At 40.7% G+C, this 18,226-nt stretch overlaps 1 protein-coding gene across 9 annotated transcripts in view; it reads right to left on the bottom strand.

Annotated features, from left to right (window-relative positions):
• sema6bb (sema domain, transmembrane domain (TM), and cytoplasmic domain, (semaphorin) 6Bb) overlaps positions 1 to 18,226 on the bottom strand; it is a 617,098-nt gene that overhangs the window by 112,377 nt on the left and 486,495 nt on the right. For all 9 annotated transcript variants that reach the window (XM_059991587.1, XM_059991586.1, XM_059991588.1 and 6 more), the window contains 4 exons: positions 11,275 to 11,365; positions 7,296 to 7,415; positions 4,499 to 4,587; positions 2,112 to 2,329 (listed from right to left, as the gene is read on the bottom strand). In XM_059991587.1, the coding sequence (XP_059847570.1) occupies positions 2,112 to 2,329; positions 4,499 to 4,587; positions 7,296 to 7,415; positions 11,275 to 11,365 (518 nt within the window). The remainder of the gene's footprint in view (positions 1 to 2,111; positions 2,330 to 4,498; positions 4,588 to 7,295; positions 7,416 to 11,274; positions 11,366 to 18,226) is intronic.

The raw sequence follows: 18,226 nt of genomic DNA, 5'->3' as shown, positions 1-18,226 counted from the left end.
TCCCTCAGACTCGAGGCAGAGCTGATTTCCCAGGCTGGGGAATCAAGAACAAGAGGGCATAAGTTTAATGTGAATTTTTCACCCGAGGGTGGTCCCTATATGAAATGGTAGTGGCTGAGGCAGGTTCATTAACAATAGTTAGGCAGATACATGGATAGGTATGTTTTAGAGTCGGGGTTCCCAACCTGAGGTCCACAGATCCTTCCGTTAATGGTAGGAGTCCATGGCATAAAAAAGGTTGGGGACCCCTATTTTAGAGGGTTATGAGCCAAAAGCAAATGAAACTGGCAAGGATGGGCACCTTGACTTGCATGGACTAGATAGACTGAATGGACTGTTTGTGTGCTCTATGACCCTATGACTCAAGTGTGCTAAGCTGAAGGGGTGGCTGCATTTTTCCAGCCATGGCTAATACATGAATCACCTTGCTGGATTCAAAATATGTTCTTACAAAATATAGAATTAAAAAGTGCAGCATAGTACAGGCTCTTTTGCCCTCAATGCTGTACTCATCTTTTAACCTACTCCAGGATCAATATAACCCTTCTCTCCTACATAGCCCTCCATTTTTCTGTCATCCATGAGCCTATTTAAAAATCTTTTAAATGTCCTTAAAGTATCTGTCGCTATCATAACCCTGGCAGTGCATTCCATGCACTTACCACACTCTGTGTATAAAAAACCTACATTTGCATCCCCCCCATTACTTTCCTCCAATTACCTTAAAAATATGTTCAAAGTTCAAAGTACATTTACTATAAAAGTATGCATACTATTTACAACCTTGAGATTCATCTCCTTACAGGCAGTCAAAAACAAAGAAACCCAATGGAATCCATTAAAAAAGATTGTCACACAATGTGCCCCCCAAAAAATCACGTAAACAATAAAAGTAAGCAAATAGCATTCAAAATTGAAGCTCATGAAAATGAGTCCACGGCCATGAAGCCAGTCATCACTGCAACCAATTCAGGAGCCTAATAGTCGCAGGCCACAGTCTCAGTTCAGCGCAGAGCTGAGTAAACCTTACAGAGTAGCGAGCTGAACCAGCCTGTCCTTTCCCTCTGGCCTTGATACACTGACCTTTTCAACTTGTCCTGGTGCTTAAATCGTCCAAACCATGGATCATTCCTCACTCTCAGAGTATTGTCATTGTTATCCTGGGAGGATGGTGCTGGGTGTCCAATCTATGTACACCTCTGATCAACTTATATACAGATGTCCCCTGCTTTACAAATGCTCGTTTTATGCCACTTCACTTTTACAAAAGACCTTCATTAGCAACCTGTTTTCGCATTACAAAGAGCATTTTCGCTTTTATGAAAATTTTCCCCATATAAGTTAATGGTTCTTCGCTTTACGCCATTTCAGCTTAAGAAAGGTTTCATAGGAACGCTCTACCTTTGTAAGTGGGGGGGGGGGGCACCTGTACCTCTGTAAAGTGGCCTCAACCTCCTCCTCTCTAAAGAGAAAAACCCTAGCTTGCTCAACCTATCCTCGTAACATGCTCTCTAATTCAGGCAGCATGCTGGGGGGGGGGGGGTTGTTGTGGGGTAAATCTCCTCTGCACCCACTCTAAAGTTTCCACATTCTTCCTATAATGTGGTGACCAGAAATGCACTCAATACGCCAAGTGTGGTCTAACCACAGTTTTATAAATCTGCAACATTACTTTGCAGCTCTTAAGCACAAACAACCGACTGAGGAAGGCTAACTGCCCTATAAACTTGTGAGGAAACTGGGGGATCTATGTACATTGACCCCAAGATCCCTCTGTTCCTCCACACTACTAAGAATCCTGCTATTAAACCTGTACTTTGCCTTTTAGTTTGATCTTACAACAGTATGACTTCACACTTTTCAGAATTGAACTCCATTTCCAGCCCAGTTCTGCAGTGCCATTGTACTCTATGACAACCTTCTACGTTAACCACAATATCACCAACTTGTGTCATCTGCAAATTCACTAACACACCATTCCACTTCCTTATCCAAGTCTCCAGATGATCGGTACTTTGTTCATTAAAATCGACGTGCTTTACATATAAATCCCATAACCACAGAATCTCAATGGGTGGAATATACACTTAATTTATTGGAAAGTTTATTACCTATTGGAGGGAGTGGAGAATATGGCGAGTACGATGGTATGCCCATTGATCCGTATGATGTCGGTAACAGCCTGAAGGACATTGAAGTAGAAATGTGAATCTCCAGGCACTGAGCAGTTCAAGCGTGCTTTCAAGAAGGATGTCCACTGCTTCTCCAACACTCGCTGGGAGCCCCCCATGTCATTCTTGCAGACCCGAGCAACTCTGGAGAGAACCACCTGTAAGAGAGAGAGAGAGAGAGAGAGGGAGAGAGAGGGAGAGAGAGGGGGGAGAGAGAGGGAACGAGAGGGAGAGGGTGAGGGAGAGAGAGAATGAGAGTGAGAGAGAGGGGGGGAGGGAGAGAGAGAGGAGGGAGGAAGAGAGAGGAGGGAGAGAGAGAGGAGGGAGGGAGGTAGAGAGAGGGAGCAAAAGAGAGAGTGAGAGTGAGAGAGGGAGGAGGGAGGGAGGGAGAGAGAGAGAGAGAGAGAGAGAGAGAGAGAGAGAGAGAGAGAGAGAGAATTAGTAGACATCCCATCACGGTCCAATTTTCCCCCTTCTCTCTTGAAGGTAGTTATTTACACTGGGCTAGGTTTCCACATGGATTGATGATGATATGGCATTTTATCAAAGTGACAGTTCTTTAAGAAAAGCTAAGTAATGCATACTAATGGCAGGCTTTCTCACTACAGGATTTTGTCGTACACTGGCGCAAGAAGATATAAAATATTTCTTCCAACAGCACAGAGACAGAGGCCAATTGTATACCCTACAGCCATTTCATATGAGAAAGTTGGGAAATATCTTCACAATTTTCTTATCCATTTGAATCAATTCCTACATTGTTAGCGGTTAAGGTGATTATGTGTAGAGTTAACTTAAGAAACTGTTTGGATTTCATTAAAATAATTAAGTTACCAGTTCCCTGATTCTGTTCAGAGGTAGAGTGAGTATGCCTGTTTGCTGTTCCCTACTTAATTGACCTTTCTTTTTGTAATGGTCTGGCTATCAAAGGAAAGGCAATTGAACAAGTTCAGATCCTCACAGTTGTGCCTGTCCTTGCCCTGATTCAGAATCCAACACTGATAGTTCTGGATTTCTGAACCCTTAAGTAGAAGCAGAAATGTGTCTCCATCAAACCAAGCGGACAGAACCAGCTGTATTCTCCTTTAAGCAGGCAAATTAACAATGAATATATTTGAGAATTGAACCAGCTAGGCATGACTGTTGAGGGAACTGTACTTCATTAATCATTCAGTTGATGAATGGAAGCTGAAATACACAACGTTTCAGTTGTCCACAGTTGGGTTACAAATGATTGTCCTATCTGAACAGTTTAAGGTACATTAGTCCAATAAAAATTCCTGGCACAAACACCATAAGTTTATCATGGTTTTTTTCATTCTTCATCCCACACATCATTATTACAGATAAGCTGGAGGAAAGAGAATCATTGAAAGGATTTGAAGAGTAAAGTGACTGAACCTTATACAGATTGTAAACACAAAGTGCACTGCAGATGCTGTGGTCAAATCAAGACGTACAAAGAAGCCTGTCCCACCTCTACTCTGTCTCCTCTTCTAGCTGCTTATCACCTCTCATGACTCTGCCTTCTTCTACTACCTATAGTGCTTTCTCCTTAGATTCCTTCTTCACCTCTCCTGCCTATCCCCCCCTCTACCCCTTGATTTTCCTCTGATTGGTTTTCCACCCTCCCCCCAACTTCTTTATAGGGCCCCTGCCCCCTCCTTTAGTCCTGACGAAGGGTCTTGGCTCAAAACGTTGACTGCTCCTTTCAACGGATGCTGCCCGACCTGCTGTGTTCATCCAGCATTTTTGTATGTCTTATACAGATTGTGTTTGATCGAATGGCACCTCCATAAAAAAAAGTCAAACTTCATTCCAGACAAGACTCTCATATTATTTTTCCTCCTCCACTGTTTGATCTGTGTGTGTAGTAGCCCTTCTGTCCATCTAAGTAACAAACTCAACTTGGATGATCAGATGTTAGGGCTGGAAATGGGATGAGCACTATGGGAACAGATTACTGTTGTTGAAGGCATTGCAATATTATTGGAGGAAATCAGAGTGATGGATTCTAGAATGCATTTCTGGTGTTTGATTGGATTGAAGTAACCAAGGAGATCCGAAAAATGTTGGCTGTATGCAATATGATGCAGGAAATGCATTTGACATTCAAAATTCCTTTCTCATCGCATATTTTCTTGAGCACCGCATTCTGTAATCAGGCTATATTTGACTGTTGAATGAGAAGCCAAGGATGAAGATTCTCCAAAATCTAAATAATAAAAATTTAATTTCTAAGATTGAGGACACAAATATTGCTTTTGTATTCCCTTTAAGAATATTACTCACAAAGCTCATTACACATATCCAGAATTCCCTATTACCTTTTCCAGGTAGTTAAATTCCATAGCAATTTCTCGGAAAAAGAAGAAAACATGACGACCATATTCCACCGCATGGATAAAGTATGGTTCTGAAAGAAAATCAGATACAACAGAGCTGATCCTACTGCCATCACCAGCATTAAGGACGACATTGTACTAATCACATATTAACCCATTACAGAAAAAAATGATGTAATTGTAAATTGGTTTAACACCTTTCAATGTAATGAACATTTTATTGCAAATGTATTGAATCAGTTTTCATTATAATCCACTTTAATCATCACAAATTGCACAAACATAATTAGGTGCAGTGAAGAGAAGCTACATTAATATATCAGTTTCTATTAATTATTATGACACAGCATAATTGATATCATTTTTTAATAAGTAGGAGACTATTAAAGGGAAAGTATAAGATGATGAAAACAGAAATTGATGACCAGCTGACAGGAGAGAAAGACTTCAAAGAGAAGCATCACCATTCTGATGAAATTGCCATGGGAGCTATCAAGAAGTTGGAAGATATCAAATGTACTATCTGGCCGTACTTATTTAGGAAGCTATCCATTTCGAGACGAGTAAGTGGTGAATCCCTGGTTTAATTAACACTGTGAAATTGTTCTCCAGTATATAAGTTTTTTTAATTAAACATAAGAACATGACCATCATGTTAGCAGGCTGTCTGAATGTGGTGAACATCCCATCTATCCAGGAAGGTCATGGTGCACTTTCAGCTGTGGATGAATTCTTCCATCCTCAGCCCTTAAGCACTGAGCACAATTCGAATACTGACTAAAATGGCCTGATTTAGTGTAAAGTAGCAGTGAATCTAGAACTATTCTAGAATGGCTAAGATTATGCCAGTACCTCAGGAAATAGATAAAACATGAATAAACATTGAAGTTAATGAGAAGAGCAATAGATGATTATGATATGACAAGATATAATTACAACTTACTACAATATGCAGTGAAACTCCATGATTCTATCATGTTCATGACTTTCATGGCAATGGACTGGCAGATTTTCTGGACCATTAGATTTTATTTCATTTAATACATTAACACTTTCCTTTTTAAAAGATATTAATGTAAAAGAATTTGGCAAGTTAAAGGGATGCAGGAAATAGGGCCCTGATGAGTTAAAAGAGAGTGATGAGTTTGGGTGGCAGTACATTAATGGAAGCAGGGAACCAGGGATTCAGTGTATTAATGAGCGCACAGAAACTGCACTCCTGTGTGTTAAGGGGCGAATGGGAATCAGCTCCTATTGAGACAGATGCCAAACCATCCAGATTTCCAAATAATTAGATAATAGGCTATTAGACTTTTCCTATATTGTGACTTATTTTTTTTGCAGAAAGTATGAGCTGTTCATTTGTTCAAATACCCCTATGAGTGATTTTTGTACATCTCATATTTCCTATGGTCTGGAAAAAGCAATTGACTCCATTTCAATCAGCTCAAGTCAGCAATTTCTTATTCAATTTTATGACGCATAATTCTCTCTGTTAATTTTTCTTAAGATATTTTTATATAGCCTCCTTTAAAGTGTCCAGGAACATTAATGTGAATTTTAATAAGCTTCATGAATCTCAATGTTCTTTGATTCAAGAGACTTCAGGTTTAAATTTCCAGCAATACACGCTATATGGAGATTGATAGGTTCCTAGGAATGATTATAGCACAGGGATATAATTGGGTCATCCAGAAAATGTCATAAATATTTTAGTACGTTATATTCAACACCTGGGTACTTGATATACTTTGAACATTTGCTTTTCATCTCTTCATCTGAAGGTCTGGGCTGAGATTAAGAGCAATGCTGTGGAAACGACACAGAATTCTTTTACGTAACTGTTCTGGTCAACTTTTATGTGTTATGGTCTATACAAAGAGCCATAATTTCCTCCAGGAACAATTCACAGTGGGAAGTGGGCCCCAGAGGCACGGCTCTTCACTGTTCCAAGCCCATCAAATTCCCAGCCCAATTATCTGGATCAGACATCTTTGCAATATAGGCCGTCCCCCTTAAGCAGAACCTCTGCCACACAAACATGAATCACATCTTGCAAGGCAAAGAAATGTGATGGTGCTTCCATGTGTTACTTGCTCAATAACAAAACATTAAATAGCAGAGAAGGATTGTAAAGATTTTCACTGACATTTAACTTCATGTCTTAGAACATAGAACACAGAAACAGAAATCTACAGCACATTACAGGCCCTTCTACCCACATTGTGCTGACCACGTAACCTACTCCAGAAACTGCCTGGAATGTCCCTACTACATAGTCCTCTATTTTCTAAGCTCCATGTCTTGAGTGGAATTGCATTCGACAGAGGATGCTTCAAAGTGTAAACAGGTGAAGAGGAGAGGTGCTACTACCAGACTCTCCATTAACGCAGTCTATATCAACATATGATGCCCTTATCAAAGTATTACTTAACCTACACCTTGTGAAGTTCATAATGTGGAAACTAATACCGGGTACCATTTAAGGACTGAATTGAGCTTTTGTGGATTGTTGATCAAAATGTGACCTTGGACTTTTGTTGAGGTTAACAGGTTTCCAGAGATCCTCCGCATGCTGTGTATTGACATATTCTGTCGTATTTATATAAATCAAACATATTATTGGAAGGGGATTGTAGAGTCTACAAGAAGTCCACAAGTTGAAATGAATCAGAATCAGAACCGGGTTCATTATCACTATCCTACATGACGTGAAATTTGCTGTTTTGCATATTCTTGCTATTAACTGTTCTTGTGGCTGGGTTTTGACATGACCTACCTTTGAACCACTTGGAGTCATGTTTGACTGTTCGGAGAGTTGGACTACCTCCCAAGCTTCGGTAGATAACAGCATCAATCGCTAGGAAATCAGTGACTGTTCCAGTAAATAATTTATTATCTACAGGGAGAAATTAAAGAATTCTCTACTTTAGTTCAAAAAGCAGCTACTACGTTGAAAAAGCTAAATTCAATAGCCAATAACATTGGAAGTGTATTAGATTAACAAAGACTCAAAGGATGAGTAACAGAACAAGATGAGACCATTTTCTCTCTTTGTCAGTTTAGAATAATATCCAAATTTGTGTTTGGGCTAAATTGGGAGTGTAGATCAGTCATAAACCAGTCTGAGAATCCTGTAGATTCCATCCCATTGACAAACGGACTGGAGGCCTGAACACCATTGTAATAAGCCATATAATCTAAATGCAACATTATCAGTTCATCTGAATATTAATCTTTTGCTTCCTCCCCTTTTCGTCTATTCTAAGTGATGTCCTTGAGGCACTGCCTCTTAAAGATATCCTTGATAGTGGGGAAGGTTGTGTAAATGATGGAACTAGCTGATTCTACAAACCTCTGTAGCCTCTTATGATCTTGTGCATTGAAGCCATTGTACCAGGCCACGATGGAATCAGTCAGAATGCTGTCCACCGTATATTTATTAGAAATTTGCAAGAGTCTTTGTTGATGTACCAAATCTGCTCGAAGTCCTAATGAAGTAGAGCCACTGGAATGCCTTCTTCAAGACTCCCTCAATGTATTGGGCCCAGGATAGATCCTCAGAGATATTGATGTCCAGGAACTTACATCTGTTCACCCTTTTCCACCACTGATCCCTCAATGAGGTCTGGTGTTTGTTCCCCCAGCTTCCCCTTTCTCAAACAGTTGCTTTGTAAAGGTGATGTTGAGTTCAAGGCTGTTGTGACCACTCAACCAGCTGATCTATCTCACTCCTGTATGCATCTTTAATGCCATCTGAGATTTTACCAAAAGCAGTGGTGTCATCGGTGAACTTATTTATGGCATTTGAGCTGTGCTTACACACTCATGAGTGTAGAGAGATTAGAGCAGTGATGATTGTCATCGAAGAGTTAATGTTAACACTGATCTACTCTGACTGTAGTCTTCTGATAAAGTAGTCAAGGATCTAATTGAAGATGTCCTGGTTTAGAAGCTTGGTGATAAATACTATGGGGATGATAATATTGAACACTGAGCTGTAATCAATAAACAGCACCTTGTATATGTTTTGCTGTTCTTGAGGTGCTCCAAAGCAGAATGGAGTGCCAATGAGATTGCATCTACTGTTGAACATTTATGGAGGTAGGTGAACTGCAGCTGGTTGAAGTCCTTGCTCAGGCAAGAGTTAATTCTAGCCATAACCAAACTCTTGAAGCACTTCTTTACAGTAGATGTGAGTGCTACTGGGGAAATCACCCTGCTCCTCTTGAACACTTGAATGATTGCTGCCCTTTTGAAGCAGGATGAGAACTTTAGACCACAACAGTGAGAGTTTGAAAATGACTTTGAAAACCCCAGGCTTTCTGTAGCTGGCCAGGTACAGCATCAGGGTTTTATCTCTTGCTAGGGTCTACCCTCTTGAAGATGTTCAGATACTGGCCTCTAAGACAGACAACATCGGTCATAAACCCAAGAGATTCTGCAAAAGATGGAAATCTAGAGCAACATGCATAAAATGCTGGTGGAACACAGGACCTGAAATGCCAACAATTTATTCCCCTCCAGCATCTTGTGTGTGAGATCACAGGGTCGCCAGATTCTGAAGGGATTCACACAGGTGTAACATTATTCTCTCTTTTAAGGCATGCATAAAAGGTATTGTGCTCATTGAGGAGTGAAGCATCATTACCACTTATGTTATAAAGTTTCACCATTTAAAAAGTAATGGCATGCAAAACATGCCACAGCTGTCAGGCATCAGATCCTGTCTCAAACTTTACTTGGAGTTGTCTTTTGATGGTGTTTCCTGCTATCCTTGTTCTTGTCAGACATCAAGGGTTTGGGAGTTATTGTCAGGATAGTCCAAGTGAGTAGCTATGTCACATCTTGTAGGTAATACATATTACAGTGACTGTGTGCCAGTGGTGGATGGAAGCTGGGTACCAATCCAGTGAGGTGTTTCAACTCACTGGTGTCAGCCTCTTCAGTGTTCTGATAGTTTCACTCAAGAGTAAATATATTATAGACAATATTCATTTGGTGCAAGCTTCCCAGTCTAAGACTTCCTCTTTTAGTCATAGTATTTACGTGGCTAGTTCAGTCCAGTTTCTGTTTAATGGACCTTCCCAAGACAGTGAGAGAGGAGTGTTTGGTGATAGTAATGCCGCTGAATATCAAGGTGGCTTCCCTCTGTTTTGTTGGAGGTGGCCATTAGCTAGTACTTTAGTGGCATTAATGGTGCTCATCACCTAACACCCAATGCCTCTTGGCTTGCCATGTCTTGCCACATTTACAGAAGAGTGGTAAACAGAATTGCACAATGTGCTATCACCAGCAAACTCCCCTAGTTCTAACCTCGTAATGGAAGCTAGTTCATTGAAGAAATGGCTAAAGGTGGATGGATGTGGGACATTGCCCTTAGTAAATCCTCAAATGATGTTGCGGGGCTGCAGTGATTTTGAGTCACAGAGTAATACAGCACAGACCCAGGCCCTTCGACCCACTGTCTATCCCAGCCAGAATATCCATCTAAACTAGCTCCATTTGTCTGTGTTTGGATCGATTCCTCTAAAGCTTTCTTAGGCGTACACATATCTAAATATATACCCTATCTATGGCCTTTGTGATTTTATACACTTCTATAAGGTCACTCCTCAGTCCCTTATTTGCTTCTAATGACCACAACTGTGCAAAGTATTCAACCATTGAATCATTCCCACTTGTTGCACATTGGCAACAGGCCACGCAGAGATAGTGATGGTGGAGGTTGGCTCATGGTATTGCCAAATGTTGACTTGATGTCAAAGCCAGGCAACCACAAATCATCTCTGAAACTCAGCTCTTTGATTAATGGTTGGACCAAGAGTACTATGGGATTTCATGTCAAAGGGTCCTAGAGGAAGTCAGACTGTGGCGTAAGTAGTTGGAGAGTAAGTGTTAATTGGCGGCATTATTGACAGCATCTTCTGTCGTTTTGTTGATGACTGGAAGTTTGTCCAACTTGTCTTTGTAGCTAACACGTGTCCATCCTCGTATAAGACCTGCCCTCCAATCTCACTTCTGTGATGACACTTTTGGTCACCCTTCAACTTCCACCTTCTTTCACCTTTTATTTCTTGTTTAGGATAAACTTTTATTTGCCACATATACATTGAAACGTACTGTGAAATGAGTCATTTGCGTCAAATCAAATCAGCAAAGATTATGTTGGGCAGACTGCAAACGTCGTCATGCTTCCGATGGCAACAGAGCATCCCCATGTAACCTGGTTAGTTTAATTCTTACTACTCCTGGGTGCACATTAACTGCATGTTGTTGTTCAATCTTCTTTCAGCTGATGCCCAAACATGCACCTTTTCCTGATGGATGACTGAACGGAAATAAAGATGCATGGAATCAACCTTGCTTCCTAGAGGGAGCATAGCTCATTGGTGCTCCAGGTAAAGATTAGCATCAACTGTGGTTTGATCCCAGCAATTTTCTTCACAAGTTGAGCTCAGCAGGTCAAGCAGCACCCTTAGAAGAAAATTAAGAGTGGACTTTTCAGGCCAGCACTTTGAGTGTTTTGCCAGCATCTGCAATCTTTTGTGTCTCCATCTTTCTGGTGTCTGTTCCTGCTATATGTCAGACAATGCAGATAATTCATTCACCAGTTAACAAAAGCAAAGTGACTGCAACAGTGTTTCATATCCTGTGCAATCTAGCCCAATAAATATCTTATTCAATATAGTACTTTTCATTTGGCTATGAAATTGAAAGCAGGTAAAACACATTGAAGTTAATGTTATTATTCTTACCAGCAAAGAGTGCAACATTGGCCTGTTTGGGATCATAGGGGCATCTTGCCATTCCACTGATACTAAGTCCGAGAGGCTCCAGGGTGTCCATCTGGAATAGATCAAGGCATCAGTTTGTAAGAGAATGAGAAATAGGTCATATTAGTGCTCAGGAAACTGGTCAAGGTTGAATGCCATGACCGTATTTCATTGGAAGTAAATAAAGAAAGTCAATTATACTGAAACTTTCTTGTAAGCAACTCATACTCTTTTATTTATATATTGCAATCATGCAACAAAGAAATCCATTCTATGGTGCAAAGTAAAGATCTACAAATAAGCTGTGGACTTGCTGGCCCACAGCTATAGCTTTCATTTGAAGGTTGAAATTGTAAGGAGTCTTTGCACCATCTCCCTACAATCAGAAAATTAATCTCAGTATGTAATATATTTATCATTCATTGTTCAAACAAATTCTTCTAGCTCAACTCAGTATCTTATTGTTACATTAATAATGTATGTACACAGATATTTGTTGAAGTCTTTTGTAAAGTCTGTATTTTTTTGTGTCTTTTATTGACGATTAATCTTGAGACCTCCCACCCCCAACGCACATTTGACAATGTCCTAATTGTTACAAAAAAAACCCAGATTCATCATTTCAGCATAAGCAATGCAATAGGAGACCTGGTAGCATATTAAAAAAAGTAATGAACACTTCCATGTACAAAGACATGTAAGGTACTTCTAAAAATAACTTGTATCAGTTGGTACGACTATTGACACTTCGTTGTACCCAAAACTGCTTTCTTATTGAAGGTGTGAATTAAATCTGTTAGCTGAATAGAGTGGAAGTGGAGTGGATATATTCAAGAGTAGGAAAGCCTAGAATCTGAAGGCACAGCCTTGGACATTCCTTTAATACTGAGATCAGGAGGAATTTGGTTAGCCAGAGAGAGGTGAATCTGTCAAATTAGTTGCTACAGACGGTTGTCAACATCAAGTCATTCGGTGTAGTTAAGACAGAGGTTGATAAATTCTTGATTGGTAAGGGGGTTAACAATTACAGGGAACAGGTGGGACAATGGGGTTGAAGAAAGAATCAGCCATGACTGAATGGTGGAGCAGACTTGGTGCTCCAAATGGCTTAATTCTACTGTTAACTCTTCTCTTCAGTGTAGTAATAGAAACAAAACCCACAGATAAGAGGCAATAAGGTAGGGATGTTGTTACTTGAGGGAGCAGGAGGAGAGTGATTCTCTCTGAAAAAAAAATGGAGGGAAGGCTTTTTTATGTAGGGAATTGATAATGACAGATGTTGGAATTATAATGGACAATTCCAGGGATCCGAATGGACTTGTCTTTCATCCCGTATATGGAATGATTGGAAGTAGTACCAAAAGCATATTTTATATCATTATTTGTGTTGAAGCAGTGAGTCTTGCAAAGATTGTAGTATTATGCAGGAAGGAGGCTCTGCAGTCATTCATGCACTGGTCTCCCTTAGGCAGACCAGTAGCTAATGGGTTTGAGAGGTGGAAGCAGACACTAGAGAATATTGTGTGAATGGGACAGCTATATAAAATAGTGATCTGATGGCTGCTGTTCAGGTACTTAATGCCAGTGAGAGAAAATACACCTGAAATAAGAGGCAGCAGATATAGGGAGCTTTCTCCACGAGAGAAGCTGTAGAGACTGAAACTCCGGCGGTGGTATACCTACTCAGGTGGAATTTGATGACAGTTTCTCCAACAAAGATTACAAAGCATGCACTGAAAAGAAAGCCCAGCAGTTAAATGTGAGACCTTCTTGAGTGATTTAACTGAAGCATGAATGTGCAGAACTGAAAGAAAACCAAAGGAAATTCATGTAATATAGAACCAAAGACTGAAGTGAAGCTTAAGGTCAGCAAATAAAAATGTGATATTGGCTGATGTGGGCTAACAATGTGTCTTGATGATAACAAAGGATTAGAGAACATAAAGAACATTCTTAGAGTGTCATAGATTCACTCTATTCAGTTGGTAGAGGGTAAAGTCTGGCAAATGAAGTATGTATGATATCAAGATCACAGCAATATTCTACAACAGAAAGTTACCAATTCACATAATAAGGGCAAGATGAGGCCATGTTGCACTTTAAGCCTGCACCATCATTCATCTAGATAATGGCACACAGTCCCAGCACTCTCATCACATGCCTTGATTCCCAAATGTGAAGAAATCTGTTTTGAATTCTCACAACTGAATTTCCACAGCCCACTGGGGATAAGAATTTCAAAGGTTCACTACATCTAAGTGAACCTTCTGCCCATCTCAGTCATAAATGGCCTATCTCTTATCCTGTAACTTTGCCCAAGGACGTAGAACCCTCATTTAGGAGAAACATCCTGCCTGCATCTACTCTGTCATGTCCTTTAAGATTTCATTGAGTTTAAAAGAGACCTTTTCACTATCCTCTAAACACTAAAGGATACAAACACAAGAGACTCTGCAGATGTTGCAAACCTTGAGCAACACGCACAAGAGGAACTCAGCAAGGCAGGCAGCCTCTTTGGAGGGGAATAGACAGTCGGCATTTCAGACTGAGACTTTTTGTCAGGATAGGAAAGGAAGGGGGCAGAAGCCAAAATAAGAAGGTGGGTGGAGAGGTAGGTGTACAATCTGGCAGGTGATTAGTGAAACCAGATGAAAGGAAGGTGGGTGCATGGGAGAGGGAGGATGACATAAGAAGCTGGGACCTGATAGGTGGAAGAGATGAGGGATTGAAGAAAAAGGAATTTAATAGGATAGGCAGTGGATCATGGAAGAAAAAGAGGAAGGAGGAACAGCAGAGGAGGGTGATGGGCAGGTGAGGAGAAGAGAGCGGTGAGAGGGGAACCAGAAAGTATACCTGGGATCCTCACTGGGCCAAACTGGGAGGCCAGGGAATGGAGGTGGAAGCTTTGTGGTACAAATCTGCCTTTGGAAATGAAAGTATATTTCTTGCTAGCTTACTTTTTACTCAATTGTGTAACTTTTCAATTATCCCAAAGCTCTTATCTATTTTTTAAATACCTCCTCAATCATTCTAGTCACGTTATGTTGCTTCTTTGAATCTAACTCAATCAACTTCTTCGGACAGCTAGTCATACAGTCTTACAGCATAAAAACAGATCCAACAAGACATCCATTGTGAACATGGCACCCATCTCTGCTCACCCCATTCTTCTTCATTAGGCTTCTTGGCCTTTGTGATTGAAGTGTTTGTCCGGATGCTTCTTATGTGTGAATTTCTGCCTCCACCACCCCTTCAGGCAGCAATTCAGATTCCATCTACACTCTGTGTGAAAAAAATTTCCCTGCTAAATCTCCTACCTCTCACCTTAAACCTGTGCATTCTTGCCTTAGGCAGTGCTATGACTGGAAAAGACTCTTACTGTCTATGCTATCTATCCCCCTCTCAATAATCTTGTACACCTCGATCAGGCATTCTCAGTCTCCTCCAGTCCTGATAAACAAACACACTTTCTAACTGGCCATTGTTGTACCACTTTTCCATTGGTTTTCAGTTCCTCAAGGAAATATATATTTATCAAATTGTTCAATTGCTTGTGCTTGTTTACCATAATTTAAAATCTGCTATTTCACTATGCTTCTGTCAACTTGCTTGTTCTAGCATATATTTTGTTTAAATTTAAAGCTGTACTTTTAGTGGTAACCACATCACTCACAAACTTGATAAAAGAGCCTTTGATATTATGAGCACCTACCCTCTGAAGGCTATTCACTATCACCCAGACTCTATTCAAGCACGGTAAGAGCTTCTGGAAGACAAGATAACTTTATTTCCAAGGCTCATTACCCATATTGAGATTCAACCTCACTGCATGAGCATTAGCATAAGACAGGTCTAATAAGATCAAGGCTGTGCAATTACTGGCCTTCGAAGAATCACAAAGGAAGGGGAGAACAAACAGTCTGCAGGCCACATTTACAAGCTCTTCTGACACCGAAAGACTGCAGAAGGCAACATCTTCACAGTTTTCAATCAACAGACAAGCGCAATTTGAGCAGCTTTTTCAAATCATAAAAATTGGTCAAAATTGTAATTTTATCCTTCAAAGGGCATTCAGAAGAATTGCCAACTGCTTGAATATCAGTAATAGTTTGTATGAATAAAACATATTTCAGGCACATTATTACTATAATGGGTTGTCAGGATTCAGGAGATACTGAACAGAGATTACAAACCAGGAATAGTCTATTTCTTTTGATCTTCTTACACATTTGACTATCAAAATGGAACAGAGACCTCTTATAACTGTTGACTTTATTAGAAGATTATAATTGGCTATAATGAAAAAAACAGCACTTTTTTGAAATTTCTGTCAGATGTTATAGCAATTTTCTTGCTGACCTGTGTGAAAAAAGGAACTCACATTCCAATACTACATAATTTTCCCTAAAAATTGGAGGTCCACTCTGCATAAAAGGGTCTATACATTTTTGTTGCAGAAATCTAAGATTATATTGAGTCACATAAAAAGGATTTGTGCAACATGATGACATTTCGGCAGTGATAAAGCACCAAGGTAATAACCTCAGTAAGTAAGTTGTTTCACATCTGCAGAATCTCTTCTATTCTCAGTATTACCTCACCTCTTTCTCTTCTCTACCAAAACCTAGTCTTCAAGATAGAGGTTGATGTTACATTTGTATGAGCACAGGCTCAACAGTATTGCCCCCACCACCACCTCACTAATCAAGTCCCAGAGTTGTGGTCGCCAACCTGTTGATCGCGATCGACTAGTTGATCTTTGAGACTTCCCCAGTAGATCCCAAGAAAAAAATGAAAAATGAATACACAAATACTGTTGAGAGATTGTTTCCGGGTTGTGGGGGCTTAGTTCCGTTCTTTCTGCCCAGTGCGCATGCGTGTAGCTCCCCCGCCACGCACTACAGTGTACTTCAGTGGTCCCCAACCACCGGGTCGTGAGGAAACGATATGAGTCAGCTGCACCTTTCCTCACTCACTGTCACGCCCATTGTTGAACTTGAATGCACGTGAGGTCATCAGTCGCCTAAACACAGTGATACCCTCGCGCGGCCAGCGGGAAGTGCCGTTGCCACTGGCCTGGAGCGCGGACAGATGGGCGCCGTCTCTAAACCTGTTCACCGCACCGAATGTTCGTGGGGAACCCAGTGCTAAAATATTTGCAGAAGACCTAATTCAGATTCAGGGTTCCATAAGTATCAGAGCAGCTACCTCGCTACCATCTACTGAAAGTCATCCCTTGAGCCAAACTTTTGTTGGCTGATAGATCCTACAGGGGGGGGGGGGGGCAGACGCGCGCCCTGTCGCACTCCTCGCTCGGTCAGCCGCTCTCTCGGGACTGCGACCGCTGCAGCCCCGGCACGGGAACAGCCGCACCTGGCCAAGGCGTCTGGTGGGCGGAGGTTGTCTAATGAGGCAATGAAGCCCTCAAAACTGTTTCGGTACCTTGAGTCCAAGCACCCTGCACTTAAAGACAAACCCATAGAGTTTTTTGAGCGGAAAAAAACATGAGAAAACGGGACAGCAGCTAAGTGCTGAGAGCCACGAAAACTAAATTGCGGAATAGACTGGACATAAGGAACCTGCTTCGAGTATCGCTGTATTCCCGTCGTGTTTAACAACCCCCCCCCCCCCCCGCCGCCCTCCATTGGCCGGTCCGCAAGAATATTGTCAATATTAAACTGCTCCGTGGTGCAAAAAAAAGGGTGGTGACCCCTGGTCTTCATGCATTATTTCTACTTCCAGGTTGCAGGGTTTTACTTCCAGTCTTTTTTTGCCTGGTGCACTTGCGTGTAACTAATTGATTTGGGGTCGATTTTGCCTTTCACTGAGGTCGAGGTAGGGGATCTTGGGCTTAAAAAGGTTGGTGACCACTAGTATTGTGAAATCAACTAGTTTGATTTCAGCTGGTACACAAATAATTACAGGCCTCTGATGGTGGACCTGTACCAGATTGAACAGAGAGCATATGCTAATAGAGTGGTAGGAGGATTACTAAGGGCAAAAAGAGATCTTGATGCCTGATATATTCAAAGACTAGTGGACCGGATAAGATATAAAGCAGGTGAAGAGAGGGCTGCAGTCCAACCTAATGTTTTCCAGAACCGGCCAATTTTCTTCAGTGAACCTTTGTTACTTATTAGACCTACTGTCATCTTCAAACAGTGCGGAGATGTGTTGCTGCATTAGCTCAGGTCACCTTTAGCTCACTGTAATATTTAAACCTGTTTCCTTCATCAGAACACTGGATCTGGTAAATTTAAGGACCTTTTAGATGAAGTGCTGCTGTTTGTAACTCAATGACAGATGATCCTGGTTTCAAAGGAAGGAAACACATGAAGGAAATAATCCAGACTTGTCCTTGATGCCAAATGCTTCCTCTTTGACCCCTGGAATTTGCAATCAGTATATTACCTGTGGACAAGAGGCCACACAATACCCTTCAAACTCCCTTCCTTCTCTAAATTGTCCTTTATTGTTAGATGCACATGCAAGGAACTAGTAGTTGCATTACATGATAAGCATCCCATTCCAAGCTGCTGTTCTCACCTCATTAAGAAAACACTTTGAAAATCTTGGCTGTTTTTCATAGAATTCTTTTTGTCAGTCTCATCGTAAAAATAAACGGCATCAAAGACTAAGAAGTAATTAGCTAGAAATTGGAACATAAGTATTCTGCAAACTGATTTCTGTGAAATGCAAAGCATGAGGAAAATTCGGGAATTATTACAGTGTGTTGATAATTCCATTTTTAATTATTGCTAATAAACAACATAATTATTTATTGTTAATAAATACATTGGAAGGGAAGAAGGAAAATGCATGTGGTGGAGGTGTCAATAATTGAAAAAGATGATCTACTGAATGCTAAGTTGTTGGGGTGGAAAAGAAGATCAGGAAAAATTAGAAAGTATTGATAAAGAAATGTTGCAGTACT

This window comes from Hypanus sabinus, chromosome 16 (assembly GCF_030144855.1).
Source record: "Hypanus sabinus isolate sHypSab1 chromosome 16, sHypSab1.hap1, whole genome shotgun sequence".
NCBI classification, from domain to species: domain Eukaryota; kingdom Metazoa; phylum Chordata; class Chondrichthyes; order Myliobatiformes; family Dasyatidae; genus Hypanus; species Hypanus sabinus.
The sequence above is the reverse complement of the archived record's forward strand: the minus strand, read 5'-3'. Positions and strand labels throughout refer to the sequence as shown.